This window comes from Petaurus breviceps, unplaced genomic scaffold (assembly GCF_028583685.1).
Source record: "Petaurus breviceps papuanus isolate PSGF00001 unplaced genomic scaffold, PetGlider_PUasm1.0 38, whole genome shotgun sequence".
Classification (NCBI taxonomy): domain Eukaryota; kingdom Metazoa; phylum Chordata; class Mammalia; order Diprotodontia; family Petauridae; genus Petaurus; species Petaurus breviceps.
Window position 1 is genome coordinate 103326700 of NW_027186304.1, and position 22187 is coordinate 103348886.

The 22187-nt window shown below is 39.8% G+C and overlaps 2 protein-coding genes across 2 annotated transcripts in view; both read right to left on the minus strand.

Annotated features, from left to right (window-relative positions):
• Positions 1-22187, minus strand: part of LOC138170728 (serpin B4-like) — a 427261-nt gene that overhangs the window by 164263 nt on the left and 240811 nt on the right. The window lies entirely within an intron of this gene.
• Positions 14442-22187, minus strand: part of SERPINB5 (serpin family B member 5) — a 34831-nt gene continuing 27085 nt past the window's right edge. The window contains exons 5-7 of the mRNA XM_069100236.1: positions 20666-20808; positions 16628-16795; positions 14442-16035 (exon numbers count right to left, since the gene is read on the minus strand). Coding sequence (XP_068956337.1) covers positions 15643-16035; positions 16628-16795; positions 20666-20808 — 704 coding nt within the window. The 3' untranslated portion in view covers positions 14442-15642. The remainder of the gene's footprint in view (positions 16036-16627; positions 16796-20665; positions 20809-22187) is intronic.

Below are 22187 nucleotides of genomic sequence, written 5' to 3' on the forward strand. Positions count from 1 at the left end.
TGTATCCAGAGAAAGAACTGATAAATAGAAGTGTGTATAGAATGATTTTGTACACACACACACATATTTGTGTCTAAAGGTAGCCATTCCTAGGGCAGGGGAGTGAAAAAAAAAAGAAAAAAGAAAGTTACATGATAACTTTATTACATATTTAAAAGAAATAGCAAGTTATATATAATAGATTTGTAGTTTCAAAAGCAATCATCTTTTACTTATTCTACTATGTTATGGAAATGCTTGTTTTATTTCTTAAGTTTAGATAATTTTTTTTAAGGGAAGCTACTTCACTTTTGGACATTTCTAACTGTGAGACAGCTTTCTAATATCAAGCCTAAATTTCTCTGATTACATCCTCCTCCCACTGCTCCTGCCTCTTCCCACTGCATCAAAAAAGAACAAATCTCATCTGTCTGCCACACGAATCCTTCAAATTCTTGAACACATCTATCATTTTCCCCTCTGTGTCTTCTCTTCTCCAGTCTAAATATCTGTAATTCCTTCAGGTAGTCTTCATATGACATGGTCTCAAAGTCCTTCACCATCCTGGTTGCCCTTCTATGGATGCTCTCTAAATTAATAAATATCTTCCTTAAACCACATTACCCAGAGTTGAATTTCATACTGCAGATGAAGTCTGATGAGGGCAGAGTCCAATGGGATTTTCACCTTCTTCTCCCTGGAAGTTATGCCCTTCTTAATGCACCCCAAGGTCACATCAGACTATTTGGCTTCTACATCATTTTACTGGCACGTACTGAGTTGGCAGACCACCAAGAACCTGCAGATCTTTTCCAGAATGACTGTCATCTGATCATGCCTCCTCCATTTTATAGTCAGGAAATTCATTTTTTTGTACCCAAGTAAAAGATTTTACATTTATCTTTATTGAATCTCACCTTATTAGATTCAGCCCAATGCTCCAGCCTGTCAAGATCCTTTTAGATCTTGTCTCTGTCATCTAGTGTGTTAGCCATCCCTCTCAGCTCTGTGCCATCTGCAGATCTGATGTATTTATCCCAGCCACTGATAAAAATGTGAAACAGCTGGGTTTACACTCCAAGGAAGCCATCAGAAAGAATCCCTTTATATGCCAGAGTGTTTGTAGTACCATTTTTTATGATAGCAAAGAACTGGAAACAAAGTCATTGCCCATTGATGGGAAAATAGCTAAATGAATTGTGGTGATTGTAATGAAATGTGATAGAATATTGCTATTCTGTAAATAGAGCCAAGAAAATAATATACACAATGACAATTGCAATCTAAGTGGAAAGAACAATCACATATACACAAAGTCAGAAATGACTATGACTCACAAACTATTCCTGAGGCACTGGGAGGATGGTGCTGCCTCCTATAAGAATAGAGAAAATAGGGGGCGCAGGGGGAGTTTAAGGGGCAAGATAATAAATTCTATCTTGGACATATTGAGTTTAAGATGTCTACTGAACATCTAGTTTGAGATGTAAAAATAGTTGGAGATGCAAGATTGAAAATTAGCAGAGAGATTGGTCAGGAAAAGCAGATTTGAGAATTGTCTGCATAGAGATGGTAATTAAATCTATGGGAGCTGATGAGATGACCAAGGGAAATAATATAAAGGGAGAAGAGAAGAGGGTCCAGGACAGAACCCTGAGGGATACCTGTCATAAAGGGCATGATCTGGAGAAAGATCCAGCAAAGGAGATAGAAGTCATCAGATAGGTGGGAGGAAGACCAGGAGAGAATGATGTCCCAAAAATGTGTCAAGGAGGAGAGAGTGATGAACAGGTTCAAAAGCTGCAGAGAAGTCAAAGAAAATAAGGAATAAGAAAAGGCCATCGGATTTGACAAATAAGAGATCATTAGTAACTTTGGAGGGAGTCATTTCCATGGAATGATTAAGATTGGAAGTCAAATTGGAAGGGGTTAAAAAGAGAGTGAGATGATAGAAAGAGGAGGCATCCATTGTAGATGACTTTTTGAGTAGTTTAGCTACAAAGGGCAGAAGAGATATAAGACTAGATAGTTAGCAGGGATGGAAAAATCAAATGAGGGGCTTTTCACAATAGGAGAGACATGGACACATTTATAGGCAGTAGGAAATGAGCCATTAGAGAGGAAGAGATTGAAGATAAGTGAAAGAATGAGGATGACAGAGAAGACAATCTGTTGGAGGAGCCAGGTTGGAATGGGATTGCTTAAACAAGTATGGGGTTAGCCTTGATAATGAGTTAGGCCACTTCATCATGTGAGACAGAGGTAAAAGAGGATGTAGTGACAGAAGACTTCCAAGTGATAGGAGATGAGGCGGGTGGGGGGGAGGGGACAAGGATGGAGTTCCTAGTGAATGGTTTCAATTTTTTTCTATAAAATATAAGGCAAGGTCCTCAGTTGAGAGAATTGGGAGAAAGGGAGCCATGGGAGGCTTGAGGATGGATGAAAAAGTTACATCAATTATCATCACTCCATCTACTCCAAGGAAATGTCCTATTCCTTCTTTGATACTGTTTTTCTCTTAATACAGCTTAAAAAAAATCAGTCTTTTTTGTTGTCCTTAGCTTTCTTCCCCAGCCTCAGCTCATTTTGATCTTTAGCATTCCTGACACTCTTTTTACAGAATTATATCACATTTTTATATTTCTTCTCTGTTACCTAGACTAGCTTCCATCTTCTGTAAATTTCTCTTTTTTTTTAATCCAAATTGATTTCTTCAGGCCAATTTTCCTTCATCATTGTGATTGTATACTTTTGTTTCTTCAGAATTTCATTCTTAAGAATATTGCTTCCCTCTTAGACAAACATCCTCTGAAGCATTGGACTCTATGAGATCCTACCTATCTTTCCTCTGAACCCTTTGAAATCTCTCCTAAAATATAGGCTATATGTCAGACTATGCCTAGATTTCCTCTACTTTATCAGAAATTCTAAAATGGACTGGTCACTTCTCCCCACCCCAGGATTTCATCACTTCCACCCCCAGCAATATATTTGTGAGAATACAATTCAGAAAAGAATCTTCCCTTGCTGGTTCCTCCACTCTTTAGAAGGATGAAATTATCACAAATACAAGTCAAAAAGTTATTGACTGTTCTGCTCTTTTTTTTTCTTTCAAGAGAGAAAGATCCAGAAGATGTCTGCATGGCTGAAGTCTCCCATCCCCACTGTATCATACCTCTGTGTCAGACTTTTGATCTATTTCCCAAACTCCTTAACTATTTCTTCTTTCTGTCCAGGTGGCTATATTTCTACTCCAGTTACAGAGTTATAGGACCATAAGAACATAGATCTGTAAATGTAGAACTTTCTCCCTCTTTTGACCTTTACCCCCAAACTTTTTATTGTATTTCCTTGCTCTGGGTTCTTGGATTCCTTCACACATTGGTAATTCCCAGCTCTTTCAAGTGATATGAGTGGCTAGGATAGCTCTTTGTTCCTAAGGGGAAGAGGAAGGGAGTAGGGAATGGCAGAGGGACCACAGCCATGACCAGAGGGACAGTGGGCAATAGACATGAAGGTGTAGTAAGGCAAAAGGATTATGGGTTCCCTCCAAAAAGAGTGGGAGTAGAGAATAATATTTAGTTGGAAGAAGGAAAAGGAAAGGAGGTCTTGGTAGGAAGAATGAGAGGAAAGTTTTCCCATGAGACCTGCTCCACCTGGGCCCTAGAGTGTCTGGTATAATCTTGGTGGGAAGAGGGCTGATGTGGGGGAAGGGAGTCTTCTCGTGAGACCTATTCCTCCAGGGCCTTCTGGACTCTAAGGGCATAGGACATTCGACTTGTGACATACTTGAGAAAGCTCAGCATTTTAATAAATTACTAAGTTCTAACAGGAATTCTACTTGATCACTAGCCCAACCTAATTAAGTAAAGTTTTAACAACAAAATATTTTAGCTTACTTAACTATTTTCATTTAATCACTCGTTCATAAGGTGACCGTGAGAATATCCTCCCTTGAGAGATGAAGAATTTAATTTATTAAGCTTTTCACAAATGATGCAATCATGAGATTCACAGTTTGCTCTGTTCTTCAGTGGGGATTTGATAGAGCTTTTGTTTATATTGAATGCTGAATTGTAGCCAGTCTGTGAAGCAAATGCTTGCTTGTTATACAGTGTTATGGAGCATTAGTCAATCAGTCAGTCCTTCAGTATGCATCTATTAAGTGCCTTCTATGTGTCAAGTACTATGCTACGTGCTGGGGAGACAAAGAAAGGCAGAAGATTGTCCCTTCCCTCCAGGAGTTCCCAGTCTCATGTGGGAGATGGCATGCAAACAACTGTGTACAAACTATATCCAGGAGAAATAGGAAATAATTAACCGAGGAAAGGCTCTAGAATTAAGAGGCTCCCTGTAGAAGGTGATATTTTAATTGGGACTTGAAGGAAGCCGGTGAAGCCAGTAGGTGAAGGCGAGGAGGGAGAACATGTAAGGCCAGGGAAACAGCCAGTAAAAATGCCCAAAACCAAGAGATGCAGTGTCTTGTTGAAGGACCATTGAGGAGGCCAGTGTCACTGTCCTGGGGGTGACAGGTGGAGTATAAGGTATAAGAAGACTGGAAAGATGGGAGGGGCAGCATATGAAAGGTTTTTTTTTTTCTTTTTTTGAAGCAATCGGGGTTAAGTAACTTGCTCAAGGTTACACTGCCAGTTATTATTATTTTTGTGTGGGTGCCAAGTATCTGAGGCCAGAACCGATCCCAAGTTTCCCGACACTGGGGCCGGAGCTCTTACTCACTGCGCCACCTGGCCACCCCATTTTTTTGTGTGTTTTTTTGTTTTGTGAAGGTAGGGCAATTGGGGTTAAGTGACTTGCTCAATGTCACACGACTAGTTTTTGTGTTAAGTATCTGAGGTCAGATTTGAACTGAGGTCCTACCTGTGCTCTATTTACTGTGCCACCTAGCCTCCCCTTATGAAAGGTTTTGAATGTCAAACTTGATTGTGGAGATAATAGGGGATCACTAGAATTTTTTAAGTAGGGTGGTGACGTGGTCAGACCTGTGCTTCAGGAAAATTACTTTGGTGGCTGAATGGAGAATAGACTGGAGTGGGAAGGGACTCATGGCAGCCAGACCAACCAGCAGGTTATTTTTTTTTTTAAAGCAATTGGGGTTAAGTAACTTGCTCAAGGTTACACGGCCAGTTATTATCTCTGGGTGTGGTGCTGAGTATCTGAGCCCGGATTTGATCCAGGTCATCCCAACTCTGGAGCCGGTGCTCTTACTCGATGAGCCACCTGGCCGCCCCTAAGCAATTTGGGTTAAGTAACTTGCTCAAGGTTACACGGCCAGGTGTTTCTGGGTGGGTGCTAAGTGTCTGAGTCCGGTATTCGATCTCCAGGTGTTCTCAACACTGGAGCCGGTGCTCTTACTCGCTGTGCTACCTGGCCGCCCCGACCAGCAGGTTATTTCGACAGTCCAGGTGTGAGGTAATGAGGGCCTGTCCTACAGTGGTGGCTGTGTCAGACAAAAGAAGGGAGTGTACAAGAGGCGTTAAAAAGGTAAAATTGACAGGATTTAGCAAGAGATTGTATATGGAAGCTAAGAGCAGGATGACCCCTAGATCATGAGCCTAAGTGACTGAGAGGATGGTGATATCCTTAATAGCAGTATGGAAGTTAGGAAGAAGGGATGGTTCGAGGAGAAAGGTAATGGTTTAATTTTGGACGTGTTGAATTAAAGATGTTGTCGGGGTCCCCATGCCAAGACACACCCCCCTTTTTTCACTCCTCTCTTTTTGCTATTTGGAGACACCCTGTTTTCCAGAGCTAAGGCCCAGCAAGCAAGCTATGCCCAGAGCTTGGCATAACAACAATCCTTTGCACTCATCCTCCAGATGAGCTCAACCACAGTTAAATCCCAGAATTGTTTCACATGAGCACCAGGTGATCCCTGAGCTTGGACAAACATCTGCAGGAGCCATGTTCCAGTCATGAAGCCCTGCTATGAATTAGACATGTCTCACTGTTGCTGTTACCCCTTCATTGAATGACTACAGCTCACTGCATGTTTCTTTGTCTAGCTATTGCTATATGTACCAAGGTTTGGCCTTGCTGTAGTGGTCTGCTCAGTCTCAGAGCAAACCCCAACATGTGTGTCTAATTTCTGTCCTCCCACAGAATAAAGAAAGATTTTTTGCTCATAGCCACTGTCAGTTCTAGGATTTGATTTGATTTTTCAGAGTTAACAGTTGAGGTATTACATCTGTGAGCTCCTTGGTATCTTTTTCAGAGTTAACAGCTGTTATTTATTTTCAGAATTTATTTTCATTTATTTTCAGAATTTATTTCCTGAATTTTGTTTAATTTATATTTCAAAGTTGATGATGTCTAGGTGGACACAGAATTTGAGGTGTCCAGTAGGTAGTTGGAGATGCAAGTCTGGAGGTTAGGAGAGAAGTTAGGACTGGATAAGTAGATTTGAGAATCATCAGCATAGAGATGAAAAGTGAATCCATGAAAACTGATATCACCAAGTGAAGTAATATAGAAAAATAAGAAAAATGGGCCCAGGACAGGGCTTTGGGGGCACTCACACTTAATAGACATAACCCAGATGAAGATCCAGCAAAGGAAATAAGAAAAAGCAGTTAGAAAGTAGGAGAAACAGGAGAGAGTAAGGTGCTGAAAACCTAGAGAGAACAGAGTATCAAGGAAAAGAAGAGCAAACTCAAAAATGGTAAAAGTTGCAGAGAGTCCAAGAAGAATGAGGATTGAAAAAGGCCATCATGTTTGGCCATAAGAAATTCTTTGTAACTGCAGAGAGGGCAGTTTCAGTTGAATGATGAGGTGGGTACCTGATTCTGGAGGCTTAAGAAGAGACCAAGAGGAGAGGAAGTAGAGGCACCTATCCTACACAGCCTACTCAAGGAGTTCAGGTGCAAGAGGCAGAAGAAATATGGAATGACAGCAGAGAGGGAAGGATCAAATGAGGGAGACGCAGTCATGTTTCTAGCAGCAGACCCGGAGAGATGGAAGATAAGTGAGAGAGTGGAGGTGATAGAAAAGGCAGTCTCCAAAGGAGATGGGATGGAATAGGATCACGTATGCAGGTTGGCCTTGGCAAGGAGCAGAGTCACCCCTCCATGTGAGACAGGGGTGACGGAAAAGATTGTGATAGAAAGTATATGAGTGATGTGAGAGAGAGGGGTGAGGAGGGGGCTCTCAACAAATGGCCTCAATTTTTTCAATAAGATATGAGACAAGGTTCCTAGATGAAAGGGTGAGTGGGAAGGGAAACCATCATAGGTTTGAGGAGGGATGAAAAAGCTTGGAAGAGCTCCTGTGGAAAGTGGGAGAGTGAACTAACTGATTAGGGAGGTATAGACGGATTCCCATCTACAGCAATGAGGTCCCAGTTGGGGTTATGTAAAATAAATTTGTGGTGGACCCAGTGAGAATGTTTACATGATTTTCTCCACTTTCCTTCAGCAGTACTTGTTTAGAAACAAAGGCAGTAGATGGTAGGGGTGATAGAAAGATGAAGTTTGGCGAGGCATGATCTGTAATATGTAATAAGGAGACTAGGAGCTCAAGAGGAAAAAATGGTTTAGAGTTGAACTGGTTCACCAAGGGGTCAAGATGGGAAAAGGAGGAGAGTATGGCTAGGGCAGGGATGATGGCCTGGGACAGATCTAAGTGGTTGAGGGATTGGAGGAGCAGTGATGATGAAGAGCAGGGTGTGGTATGGGAAAGCAGATGGAGACAGAAAGCCAATAGGTTGTTATTAGGTAAGGGAATTTCAGAATTCTTTTTTTTTTTTGGAGGGCAGTTGGGTTTAAGTAACTTGCCCAAGGTCACACGACTAGGTTTTTTTTTGTTTGTGTGTGTTAAGTGTCTGAGGTCGGATCCGGACTCAGGTCCTCCTGACTCCAGGACCAGCACTCTACTCACTGCGCCACCTAGCCACCCCTGAATTTCAGAACTCTTGAATATGTAGGTGATACATTTGTGGGTGATGGCAAGATCCAGGGCATGATCATCTTTATGTAGCTGAGGTGGGATGGAACAGTGCTGTTCTTGTGCAGTCATTTCAGCCGTGTTTGATTCTTCATGACCCCATTTGGTGTTTTCTTGGCAAAGATCCTGGAATAATTTGTCATTACTTTCTCTAGGATGGAAAAGTAGGTCATGGGAAATGAGGTTGAGGAACTAGAAGTTTAGGGTATTGAGGGAGTATTAATATACATGTTGACATCCCCTAGTATGAAAGTAGGATTTGGGGAAGAGAGAAAGATATTGTGTACCGGGTCCTGATCTCTTTGAGAAAAAAAGGGAAGTGTCCTGAAGGTCTGTAGAAAACAGATATCAGAATTTTGATTGAGGTGTGGAGAAGGGTAAATATAGATGAAATGGACCTCAATGCAGGTGATGTCATAGAGTGATAGTGGTAGGGAGAGAGCCTTGAAGTAGCAATGGTATTCCATCTCCCCTGGAGAGACGGAAATGGCAAACCATTCCAGAATCTTTGCCAAGAAAACCCCAAACAAGGTCACCAAGAGTTGGACACAACTGAAAAATGACTGAACAGCAAACTTTGCATTGGGGGAAATGAGTGAAAGTGCAACCAGAACTGAAAAGAGTGGCCAGGGAGGCTGTGTCTAACATTAGGAGAGAGCAGGGCTTCAGTGAGAGTCAGAAGATGGACGAAGGGTGAGAGGAATGCTTCAGGAATGAGAGGAATGATTCACTGTACCCCTTATTTTATTCCAACACTATTAATCAGTAGGGGTAGTGAGTATATTTGCCTATTGATATACATTTAGTCAGTCTAGTCTTTCTTATAATAATAGACCACAAGCTTTAAACTACAAGATTGTGAGAACTTTCTTGTTATGAAGTTCATTTGCCTAATCATAGGAAGCTAACTAGAGGGCCTCCACCCTTGCTTTTCCTTGTTGTGGTGACCAAACCCAGCATGGCAGAGGTGACTCAATGACATGGAAAATCCCTCAACTAGTTTTGTTGCTCTCCCATCACTTGTCATCCCTCCATTGCCCAACATGGAGAAATGTCCATGAGCACTTGACCAACAAGTGGCCCTGTTGACTTGCCCATAGCCTGCCTGTCTACTGGACCATTGGCCCATATGGATGTTTTGATATCTGTTTATTAGCTCAGCCCATGGATCTGCTTCTCAGCTTAGTAGGAACTCCTGAAAAGACAAGATAAATCTGTCAAGGTCTGTTCATTGGCTCAGTAGGAAGATCAAGATAAAGGTTTGTCAACAAATGGGATTCTCTATTTTATGTAGATCCTTCTGGATGACACCCTCTCCCCACATCTCAGCAATGAAAATCTGGTAAGATGGAATGGGACTTCTCTTCCCATGCGAAGCTAGAAAAAAGGCAAGAGATGAACAAATACAATAGTGAGGCACCAACCCATCTGCACCACAATTCCAAGAGAGACTCAAGATTAGGCAGGAGATACAAGTAATATGAAGGAAGTGTAGACTCCATGAAGGACAAAAAGACTCCCAGAGTCAGAAGTCATAAAATATCCCTTGACCTCACGTGTTCCCTACATGTGTGCCTTGTGCTTTCAATTTGAATCTACTTTCCAAAGGGATTATGTATGCACACCCCTGGTTTGGGGAATATTTTGTGATTTCTATCTTTCTCAGTAAATATTCCTTTTGAAAAAATTGAGGTTAGCTGGTTGATTACTAAATTTTTTTTTTGCTTTTTGGAGGGCAGTTGGGGTTAAGTGACTTGCCCAAGGTCACATGGCTATTTTTTGTGTTAAATGTCTGAGGCCAGATCTGAACCCAGGTCCTCCTGACTCCAGGGCCGGTGCTCTATTCACTGTGCCACCTAGCCACCTTGGTTGATTACTATTGAAAAGCATATTAGAGAGGAGCTCATCAGCAACAGTACCAGAAACTCTGTCCACTCAGGGTTACCCCTAAACTCTGAAGAGAGAGGTAGTCATTGCCCTTTGGGAACCTAGCCCGTTTCATTTGGAAGAGTGAACACAGAGGAGGTACATTTAGTTTTAATTTTACACTGTATAATTCAATTTACAAATAACACAATTTACACTGTATAATACACAGACAAATTCTAAAGCCTACTTTGTGCAATTGAACTTACCAAACAATGAATTTTCTATGTCATAGGATTGTAGATTAGAGCTCAAAAGGGCCTTAGAGGGCAACTCCCTCATTTTACCATTGTGGAAATCATCTCAGAGAGATGAAAAATTTTGTAAGTGGCAGAGCTGAGATTGCAATCTGGGTTTCCTGATTTAATCTCCCCAAGGTATCAACTTCTTCATCTATAAGATGAAGGGGTTAAATTAGATGGTTTTCATCTTCCAAGTCTAGATTTATCTTCCTATTTGGGGCTTTTTCCATTATATCTTGCCATACGCCTAATTGTAGGTGTTCTGCCTTATACTTAGGATCATAGATTGGAACTACAAAAATACTTGGAGATAATATAGTTCAAACTCCTCATTTAAAAAATGAGGAAACTGAGGACCAGTGAAGTGACTTGCCCAGAGTCTGATTATGAATTTAATGTTCTTCAGATTCAAAGGGCTGTGATCTGTTTTATTAATCTAGAAAAGGCTGGTAAATGTTGACCAGGTCTGAATATGCAGTTCACAACTTTAGGGAATTCAAAAACAGCTTTTAAATGCAAATTTCAAATACATTCTTCAAATGCCATCCTCCAACATCCACCTTGTCATCTAGAGAGAAAAGTAGAGCAGTTTATTGTATTGAACACAAATGATTATCAGGTGAAATATACTTAGTTTCACTAGATGGCACTCTAGCTACATTGATTTCCCAACACCAGGTCTTTCCTGACCACAGATATCAATATTAAAAAAAAAAAAATGTTTTCCCCAATGCCTTTTCTTTTTATGTCAGTTTTTTTCCCCTGAACATACCACACCCTACCCCACTCCCAACAGAGAACTCTTATAACAAAGAAAAGCAGTTAAGCAAAATTGTCTAACAGAGCAACCATGGCTTCAAGAATATGCAAGATTTTGTGCCTTACAGTCCCCACTGTCTCTATTGAGAGAACCGTATATAAGTATGTGATCTCCATGGACATTGCATATCATCTGAGTTAAGTTGAAGTTAAGTCTCAACTTTATTTTCATTATTAAAGTCATATATTTTGGTTTTTTCCTAATTCCGTTTTCTGTTCTGGATTCATTCGTATGTTTTGTCTCATTTCTCTCAGTCTCCCATGTTTACTATTTCTTGCATCACAGTGATATTCCATTACTTTCATATGTCACAATTTGTGCAGCATTTTCCCCATTTGATGGGTATCTAAATTCTTTCCAGGTTTTTGCTGGAAAGTAATTACAAAAGTAATGCTACAAATAGTTTAGTATGTATGACATGTAGTGCTTTATTTAGAAAGTGTTAGAGTGTTCTGGCTTTTGCAAACATTTTTCTTTAAGACGAGTTGGCCTTATGGTATGGGAGTTGAATAGAATTGGTCTTTTGCTTTGGTCTGGATCCCATGGTCTTAGACATTAGAGTAGTCACAAAGTTATGGTGGCACCTTATCAAATTTGTTGTTAATACAGATTTGTAAGGAATAGCAAACACATTGCATCAGGATTCAAAAAGATCTTGATGGGTTGCAGGGTCATATCTAATAAGACAAAATATAATATGTATAGGTATAAAGTTTTATACTTAGGGTCTAGAAATGAAGTGAGGTTAAAATTTATGAGGGAAGAAGGACCAGAGAATGGTTTGTCTGACAAAGATCTGGTGATTTTAGAGTGTGACAAGCCTAATGTAACCTTAGGACGGCCTCAGAGACAGTGTCCAAATGTTCCAGCTATGTCTGGAGTATTGTGTTCATTTCCATACACCACATTTTGGGAAGGTCTTTGATAAGCAGGGGAGGATGGAGAAAAGAGATAGTGAAGGGCCTCAAAATCATGCCTACAAGATTCAGTTAAAGGAATTTCTGGAAGATGAGAATTTACTCTGGAGAAAAGAAGAATGGGTGGGGGAAGTGGGAGAAGAACATGACAGATAATATATGAAAGAGGGATTAAATTTGTTTCCTTTGGTCACAGAAGGCAGAGTGAGGAGCACTGACTGAAATTACAATGAAATAAATTTAGACTTGCTGTTAAAAAAAACTGTAACAACTAGAGTTATGCAAATGACTGCTCCCTCATTAGCGATTCTCAAGTAAAAACTATTTTACTGTTTACTGGATGTGTTGTAGTAGGGATTTGTGATAAGCCATGAGTTAGACTAGATCCCCTCTGAGTTTCCATTTCTTAGATTCTGTAATTCAGTGCTATATTATCTCAAATTATATTGATTTTAAACATGGTTTTGTTTTTAATTATCAGCTCCTTGAGGACAGGGGCCTTATGTACTTATCTCTTTGTAAACCCCCACATAATTTTGTCTCAGGGCCTAACATATAGTAGATGATCATTAAATATATTTTTGGTGATAGAATATAAGCTCCCTGAGGGCAAGGACTGTTTCATTTTTGTCTTTGTATCCCCAGAACTTAGCCCAGTGCCTGGAAAAAAAGGAGGTTCTTAATAAATACTTGGGGACTGATTGATGATCAGCAGCCACAGAAACAGCAATACTCCCCGGTACGCTGCTTTCAGCAAGCAATCACATTGTTTTATTCAAGTATTCCATTTCCCTGATGGTCTTATGTTTGTTTACTACCAGGCATAGAAAAAGGTCTGTTGGTTTCCTTGTTCATTTTTTTCTAGGGAGAAATTTGAAAATAGGGAATGGTATCCCTTCTACTTAGGCAGCATAGGCAGCTCACTGTGCCAGAGAATATGTAGGTTGCCACAAAGTCCCCCAAGTGGAAACCTGCCTCCATCTGTATAAAGAATTTTGATTAGAAGGGATGGGTTTCAGGAAGGCCAGTCATCCAAAGACTAGGTGGGAGACCAGTGAGGAGTAACTTCTTCCAAATGGATATGCCTACTTATGGTTGGCTATAATTACCTTTGATAGTAATCAATATAATGTGAAATTGTCAGTCTTAATTTCCATGCTCCAGTGGGCTGATCTGAGTATAGAGGTTTTTTTCTTCAGTAGACTTCAATAAGAGTTGTGATGTGCAGACATCTATCACAGCAGAAAGAGTAAGATCGTAGTATATAAATCAGGGGTGGGGAACCTGAGACCTTGAGGTCACATGTGGCCCTTTAGGTCCTCAGGTGCAGCCCTTTGACTGAATCCAAACTTCACAGAACAAAGCCCCTTAATAAAAGGATTTGTTCTATAAAACTTAAACTGAGTCAAAAAGCCACACCCAAGCCACATGTGGCCTCAAGGCGTCAGGTTCCCCACTCCTGAATCGGACCTCTAGAGCTGAAAAGGATTGCAGTGATCATCTAGTACAACCCTCTCATTTTACTGATGAGGAAACAGGCCTAGGAAAGGGAAATGCCTTTTTGCCCTAGATTACACAAGTGTCAAAAGAAGGATTTGAACCCAGGGTCCCTAACTCCAGAATGAGTTCACTTTCTTTTATACCACAAGATGAGAATTGTGTCTAAGGGCATCATAATTTACTTTAAACATAATATGGTGCAGAAACTAATGCTCAATAAAGAAAACTAATCTTCTTGAAAAATGAAACATAATTTATTATAAGAAAGGAAAACAATTTGTTTTGTCTAGAGCTTGAGATAGAAAGGGGCTCCAGGGCTCCTTTGCAGGCCTTTTTATTTCATCCCCTCTTAGTGGGTGAAAATATCCTATTTTGTTTTCTCCGATTTCCTCTCTATGATAAGAATTTTAAAAGAGGATGATTAGGGGTGGGGAGGTGGAACGTGAAAAGGGCTTGGGGGGTGGATGAAGTGAATGGTGAAAGAAAGAGAGAAGGGTGTGCCACTCAGGAGCCATGGGACTCTAGGCATCCAGGAGGAGGAAATGCCTTGAGTCCATGTCTTTAAAGAATTTGGTGAAGAAAATGGGGTAGTCTGGTCTGTGGGAAAAAAGACTGAGGAAGCATAATAGCTGTCTTCGAGTATCTGAAGGGTTGTCTTGTGGACAGAGGATTGGATTTGTTCTATTTGGCCCCAGAGAACAGAAGTAGAAAATCAGTAGTTGCAAAGAGACCCTTTAGACTTGATGTCAGGAAAAACTTCCTAGCAATGAGAGCTGTCCAACAGCTGCCTAGAGCAATGATGGATCCCTTCCTCCTTGTAGGTCTTCAAGCAGAGGTTGAACAGCCCTGTCAGGTAGGGATTCTTTTCATTATATGGATTGGTCTGCATGGCTACCAAAGCTCCTTCATACTCTCAAACGCTTATCTGTAAACTTCGGGATTTGGACCTCTCTATTCCCTTCATCTTTGATATTCCTATATATTTCCTCCTACAATAAGACTTGATTTTGACATTGAAAAATAGAGAATATTATGTAAAATCACAAAATAATTGTGCCCTTGCAAATGGCAGGTATAATAGGAAAAAAGCTATAGACATTTAATTTAATAATATTTTTATTGTGAATAGGATAAGGTGAACTCAATACCATACACATGCAGCAAGAAAATGAGATGGAAATTAAAGCTATTTATAATACCCTCAACAGAGGATCCCAGTCACAATGTAACCCATTAGTCAAGGAATCATACTCCTTTTGCCCAGAATTAACAGATGGATCTGTCTTGTGCTAGTAACTTATCAAACTTGACAAATGCTCATTGATTATAAATCCCTACTAAACCCTTCTTTGAATCAATCCCTCAAGTTAGAAAAATTATAATGGTAAAGGGTCAAGAGCCCTGTAATGTTTTGAGTTTTATTCTGCAAAAACCTACCAAGTTCCCCTTCTTTTCCCACCACCATGCCAGACAAGAGTTCAATTCCCAACCCTTTTTCTTCCCAAGCTCAAAAGGTCTTTTAATTTCAAATTGCAAGTGATCACAAGCATTGGAGGGACCTGACATCAGGTGTTCAAAATTTGTTTATTTTTAGTTGGAATCCACTGCTTCCTTTTGGTGGGCACAGCACCAACCAAGTACACTCTAGGAGAGAGTTCACTCTCTGAGTAGGTCTGACCTTCCCATCAGGGCTTACAGTCTAACTCTTGCTGTAACAACAGGCTGCTTTATGCTCCAGCTAGAGCCTATAAGCAAAACTGAAGCAAATGAAAATTTCTGTCAAGATCCAATTTTGCATGGCTTCTGAAGTCTGCCACAGACCTCTGTATCCCAGCCAGCCTTTGCACTGCCCTCTATACTAACATCAGTGAATCACATACACTAAATCTTTCACTCCATCCAAATGTGCACCTAGAACTAGCCTTACCAGAATTTGCTGCATCTGAAAGTTGCATCTGAATTGACCAATGGCAGAAGCTTATCCCAAGTAGGTGATTCCTCTGGAGATTTTTGAGAGTAGTCCCCAAACAAACAATTACCAAATAAATATTTATATCTATATGATGATTTTTTAACTAAAAAATCCACCTTATTCTCTTTTTTGAGAAAAGAGTGAAATAAAAAATAGCTTTAAAAAAATACGGCTATTCTATGTGATGACTGCATATGAAAAGTATTTATTGCTCCCTGCTCCAAAAATATTAATAGCATGCCAAAGTTAGAAAGTAATTCTCTGGTTGCAAAGTTTATAGAAACCTGCACCTGTGTAAAAGTCAGACAGGGTTGATTATATACTGGGTTAAGGAGAACAGAATTTTCCAAAGAAAATGATATTTCGTGTTTTGTTGTGTCTGATGATGTAAATAAATGGATGGTCAGCATTGAATTCATCTTTATGTTGCAGGATTCGAGATCCTGGTACCTCTATAGAATCGCCACCATCTTCTGTTATTTCTAGACAGGCTTTGTGGATGACATTGGACAAAGCCACTCCCTTAGTCTCTGAGAGCCCTGAGAAATCACTTGTACTTTCATCAAAGACGTTTTTCATTCCAAGGCTTTCCAGATCTGTTTTAGGGTCAATAATTTTTTCCACCTTGAATTTGGGAATTGAAAGTTTCACTTTGGCGCTGGCCATTGTGCTGGGGTTTGTCCACTCCTGCAAAGTCTCAGGGCTGAGCTCTTTCTCAACCTGAAAAAAAGAAAAAAGCAAAGCATAGTTTATTACCAAGAGACATAAAAGAAAAAAAAATCCTTCTTCACCTCAACCCCCAAACATAAAAATGACCAATCAATCAATAAGCATTTATTAAGTATCTATTATGTATCAGGAACTAGGAAAGGCACTAGGGATACAAAAATAAAAGCAACACTGTCTCTGCCCTCATGGAGCTGACAGTCAACTCATGGAAATAATATATGCACATCTAAGTAGATACAAAAAATATAATAAGTAAATTGAGCTGATGGAGTTTTCTTGGCAAAGATACTAGAGTGGTTTGCCATTTCCTTCTCCAGCTCATTATACAGACGAGGAAACTGAAGCAAACAGGGTTAAGTGACTTGCTCAGGGTCACACAGCTAATGACCTATCTGAGGCCAGATTTGAACACAGGAAGAGGAGTCTCCTTGACTCCACTCTGATACTCTATCCACTATGCCACCTACCTGCTCCCCATCAAGGCAACCTAGGTTTCATCAAGTCCCCAAATGGTAGTTTTTACAACTACTTTCCCCATTACAAGGTAGTGATTATATATGAAAGTATCACCTAGGTTCCTTACCTTTTCCAATCCAGTTGAATCATCTTCCACATCTTTTGGTAGTAAAATGAGCATGCTCAGGTGCTTATTCTGAAAGGGAAGTTCTATGATCTTGCAGTTTATATCTTTGATGTTGCCCATGCAAAATGTAGCTTCTATATTCATCATTTGCACTGGTTTGGTGTCTGTCTGTAAAACAGGAAACATGTAGGTATCTGCCACAAGCAGGAAAGATAGCATATGTGCACAACTTAATTTGTCTTTATCAGAGGCACAGAGGGCTTAAAAAGGACATCCAATCTCTCTACCTGCTTCCAAATAAGACCACTTCCGAAAGCTCCATAGAACATTTACACTGTCACTTGTTAAGGCATTCCAGGCTTTCACAATAACCTGTGCTTGGCTAGGCAGAGAAACTGTTAACATCAGTCTTCAAAACATTTATATCTTAACAAATAAGTCCTTCGGTGTTTGAGCCTGAAGCAAGGGTGGGAAACCCACAGCCTTGAGGCCCTATGTGACCCTCTAGGCCACAAGTTCCCCACCCGCTGACCTGAAGTCACCTTAGAAATAATCTAGCCCAGAGATTTTTAGCTTTTTTTGTGTCATTAACACCTTTGGCAAGCTAGTGAAACCTATGGTGCCCTTCTCAGAATAATATTTTTTAAATACATAAAATAAAATGCATAGGAAACCAATTATAATGAAATAGTTATTAAAATATTTTTTAAAAATGAAGTTCATAGTCCACAGTTTAATAACCCCTGGTCTGTCCAAATTTCATTTTTACACACCCAGAAACTGAAGCCCATGGAGATTACATTACTTATCCAAGATCACACAGTCCAATGCTTTCAGAGCTAGAATTAAAATCCCAAGCTCTTGACTCTGAGACCAGTTACTCTTTCTCTCCATTTACACTATGCTGCCTTCTCTTCCACAATTCCTGCTGGAGCTAACTTCAACACCAATAATGATGCAAAATTGCATGTCCTTTTTAAAAGCTACTTTGTAAAAGAACACCCATGTAAAGTAGAATAGGTTGACTCAAACTTTATGATTGTATTCCTTCTGGAATTCCTACAGAATGGGGTTGGTCTTGGGCAACAATGTCAATAACTTATTTGCCTGTCTCCTTCCTTTTGTTTTTAAAGTATTCCTCTCCACCATCCCTTTTCTACATGGTGTGGTAGAAAAGAATATTACATTAGGAACCGAAAAGACCCGGATTCTAATCTCAACACTGCCATTAGCTCATAAACTAGATGCACCACTTGGGTGAATCATTTAAACTTCCATGGACCCCCCTTTTCTTCCTTTGTAAAATATGGATTAAATGGTCTCTAAGACACCTTCCAGCTCTAATATCCTTTGACTTGTGGAAAATACATCATTTCCACATATCTCCTTGTTCCCTTCTCCTACACACACACACACACACACACACACACACACACACCATCAAAAATTACCCATCCTTAGTTTTCTTCTCTTGTTAATCTATGATCATTTAATTCAAACTATGAAAGAGAGAACTGGTAACTCAGTGATTCATCCTTCCCACTGAGGCATTGGCTTTTCAAAGGTTTGAAATTTTTCTGGTAAAAAATTCAATGGCCATGTTAAGTCTCCAGGGAAGATATTCATGGGCAACCTTCAAATCACTAGAAGACAGTCACCTCCTTCACTTTTCTCATATGAACGGAAACCTCTAGTCAGGATGAGCAAAGTAGATGACCAGGTTCTTCCTCTGGACTTACCGTACTTTAAAATGGGTCAGGGATTAGACTCCAATTTTAAGATCTCTATCCAGTTAAATAATTGACAGTCCCTAAATTTAGATAAAGTTGTGGTTTCCCAAAAGCTTCATTTATTTCATATGCCAGAACTGAATTTGGGTCACCTATGTAGGAATAGCCAGATGTACTAAACTACTCATAAATAGCTTCAAAAAATTAGGGCAAGCCTTGAAGGAGATGGCAGAAGATGTGAGAAAAGCTTTAATAATGTGACTCAAAAGTGCAAGGACTGACAGAAATCCGAGCAATCACAGGAAAGTAATAGCTTCTGCTGTCCTCAGGAAGGAAGCATCACCAGAGTCTGCCGGTGACATTTTATTGCCCTATTAGGGAAAACAGAGAAAGATCGCTGACATCCTAGTCCCTTATTAATCCTGTTCACAGAGTCAGGGTATCAGGCTTGGATCCAGCTTGAACAAGCTTTAAAATTTAATAAATGAGAAAGCTGGAGTGCTTAAGTTTTTCCCCCATCTCAAAGGATATTCATTCATATTTCTGACAATTCAAAACTGGAAAGTCCATGGAGATTTCAGAGAAAAAAAAGTCAAGGATGCTCTGACCTCTCCCTCCTCTATCCCTCTCCCCACCATACAATCTAATTACAATGTGCTTCATTAAGCTTATGACTGGCACAAAATCTTACTAAGGCCATTTAATGGCAGATTCGAATTTTCATGTTAAAAAAATATATATTATACACAGACACACATATACATATATATGTGTACACACATATACATATATATGTATACACACATATACATACATATATATGTATACACACATATACATATAGGATCTTTTTGCAGAAATGTTTCTAGTAACCTCCTTAGATAAGAGGACCAATATACCAGCTCAATGATAATGCAACACTGTGTGGGAGTCATCACCCACTGTAGGAAGTTGCTTCATTAGGAATGTGGCTGGCACTAATGTGTTCTACAGATAGATTCTGGTAGATCTATAGAGAGTTCTTAGAGGTCACACAGTCTGATACCTTTATTTTCAGAAGAGAACACTGAAGCCCAGAGAAATCGAGAGACTTCAGCAAGTCACTGTAATGTTAATGGGATATAACATCTTTCCTGCCCATAAAGAGGCCTCACGTGGAGTCCACTAAGGGAAGCTTGCTTAGGGGAGGCTTGCTTGTAGGAAGGCTTTCACAGCTTTTGCTACTTTTTAATGAGGCCCTGAGTCAGAAGGGTTGTGATGCCTTCTGGCTCTGAGAAGCCTATAAATACTCTGAATTGGTATTTTGCTTTGGGGGCTCCCCTAAAGAAGGTTTTTGTGATTTCCTGATCAAGATTCTGAGAGACTGCATGTTCAGAGCCCCCTGACTGCTCAGATGTAAAGGCTCTCTCCATCAAGGGATGTAGGTAAAGAGTATAGTTGATTCAGGCAGTCAGAGTCCTGTCTGTTGTTCTTTATTTCTCTGCTTGTATTTTCTCTGAAGTTCAGGGTGCTGACTTTTCCCCTCAACTAGTGAATGTAATTTAAAAAGATTATTGACCCCTTAAACAACTATCTTTCCTAGTAAAGCAGATCTAAGAACCTGTGCTAGCAGTCATCCTGGGTATGCCAGTGTGGCTGCCTTTACAGTCACTTAACCTCTGTCTGCCTCAGTTTCCTCAATTGTAAAATGGTGATCATAAAATAATACCTACCTACAATTTGTGAGAATCAATTGAGATAGTATTTGTAACATGTTTAGAATAGTTCCTGTCATATAGTAGGTGCTTAATAATTTGCTTGTTTCCTTACTTTCTTTTGAACCCAAATCCCCAGTGCTTTCTCTCCCTATACTTTGTTGACTTTTGAGTCTCCAGACCCAACCTACTACTTTCCCTCCTAATAGGAATTAAAATCTCTCTTGGAGAAAGGTGGAGGGAGGAGATGCTAGATATATAACTATTCTAGCCATACATGACACTTATATTTACATTTACCAAATGGTTCAGCCATTTTACAAACCAAAATACGACTGTTCCTATTTCACAGAGGAACAAAGGCACTCAGAATGTCAGTGGCTGGTTGTGGAAACACCCAAAGGTGGGGTTTGAAATATAGGTGTGCCAGTAATTCAGTATAATTTGCAGAATTATTATTTCTTTTCTTTAGAGTCCCAAATAATTTGGGTCTTTATCTAGGGGTCATAACTATATGGTGCCTCCCCCACTGAAATATAAATCCTATAAAATCTCCCCCAGTCCAGACTTTGATAATCAACACCTATGACTCCTAGGATACCTTGAGCACATACCTTGTTGATTCTAAATGGACATTCTTTTGTTTCAGATTCAGGAAATTTCTTCATCCATTTTCCTATGAAATAGGCTGCATTCACCACAAGGATCTTGGTTTGGTCATTTACACTGTCTTCAGTCAAGATGTTCTCAAAATGACCTGAAAAGATATTTTTTAAACCCACACAAATTTCACAAAATGAATTTTCCAAATTTGACATCTGTTGTTTACCTGTAGGTTTATGAAAAGGAAAGGAAAGTCATTCAACACTTCTACCTTTTTCTTCAGACAACGCTAGGTAGGATGTCCATGACTGCTTGGGGTGGGAATTGGGAAAGGAAGCACACAATATACTCAAAATTTCCCAGCTAGCTAATTAACTGAAAAAATTTCTTTGGGGAAGGTGGAGGAGTATTGCAGGGAGCCCTTGCTTACACATTAACGTAGAAACAGCAGGCATCTCTACTAGCCAGAAGTATTCAGGGAAGCAGAGGCCACAGGATATAAACAATGCCATGTACAGAAGAATTGCACATGGGAAGAGGCTGAGTTGAGAGCCAGGAAACCTGGGTTTGAGTTCCACTTCTGACTCTGATTCTCTGTGTGATATTTGGGCAAATACTTCCTTCTCAGGTCTTTATTTGTTTTTTTTTTTTTTCATATTTCAAATGAAAGAGTTGGATTAGATAATGTATAAGGTTAAATAACTAGCTGTGTGACCCTAGACAAGTCACCTAATCCTGTTTGCCTTCATTTCCTCATCTGTAAAATGAGCTGGAGAAGGAAATGGAAAACCACTCCAGTATTTTTGCCAAGAGTGAGGTCATGAAGAGTCAGACACAACTGAAACGGCTGAACAGCAACAACAAAAGAAAACTTAGTAACTCTAGCCATCCCTCACTGGAGGTCATGAAGCAAAGTCAATATGAGAGCTTGTCAGTTATGGTCTAGAGGGGATTCTTGTTGCATTAGGTGACTTCTAGACACCCTTCCCACTCTGGCTTTGCATGATTCTGTGATTTCCAATGGGACTCCCATTTCTCCATTCCACGACAAATTATCCACTGACTGAAAAGAGAGTGATAGCAATGTTCTGAGTACAGAACTCAGTTAAGAATTTTCAAAGAGAAAATGTTACTTTTAACCTTCCAGTCTGACTTAGGGAAGCACTATTTTTTTTTTTTGGTTTTGGTTGTTTTTTGTATAAATGTAAGCTGTATACAATCCAAAAGTATGCCCTGTTCAGTGGAAGTGAAAGCTAAGAGTTATGCCTTCAGGCATAATCCCTGATCTATCTGAGTTTCAAACTATTGAAACTTTCAAAAAGATGTCTGTTTAATTGTCCTAAGGAAAAACTATTTAAGTGACTATGCCTAATATAGGAAAAATTATTTGCTCTGGGACAGCTGCTTTAAGCTGCCCAAACCTGAAGGTCTTTATACCAAATTTTTATTCAAAGTAGGGATATTTTACATTTTTTGTGTGTCATGGTGTAATGGAAATGTAAATTTTAAAGATCTTCCCTGCCCCTAGGCTAA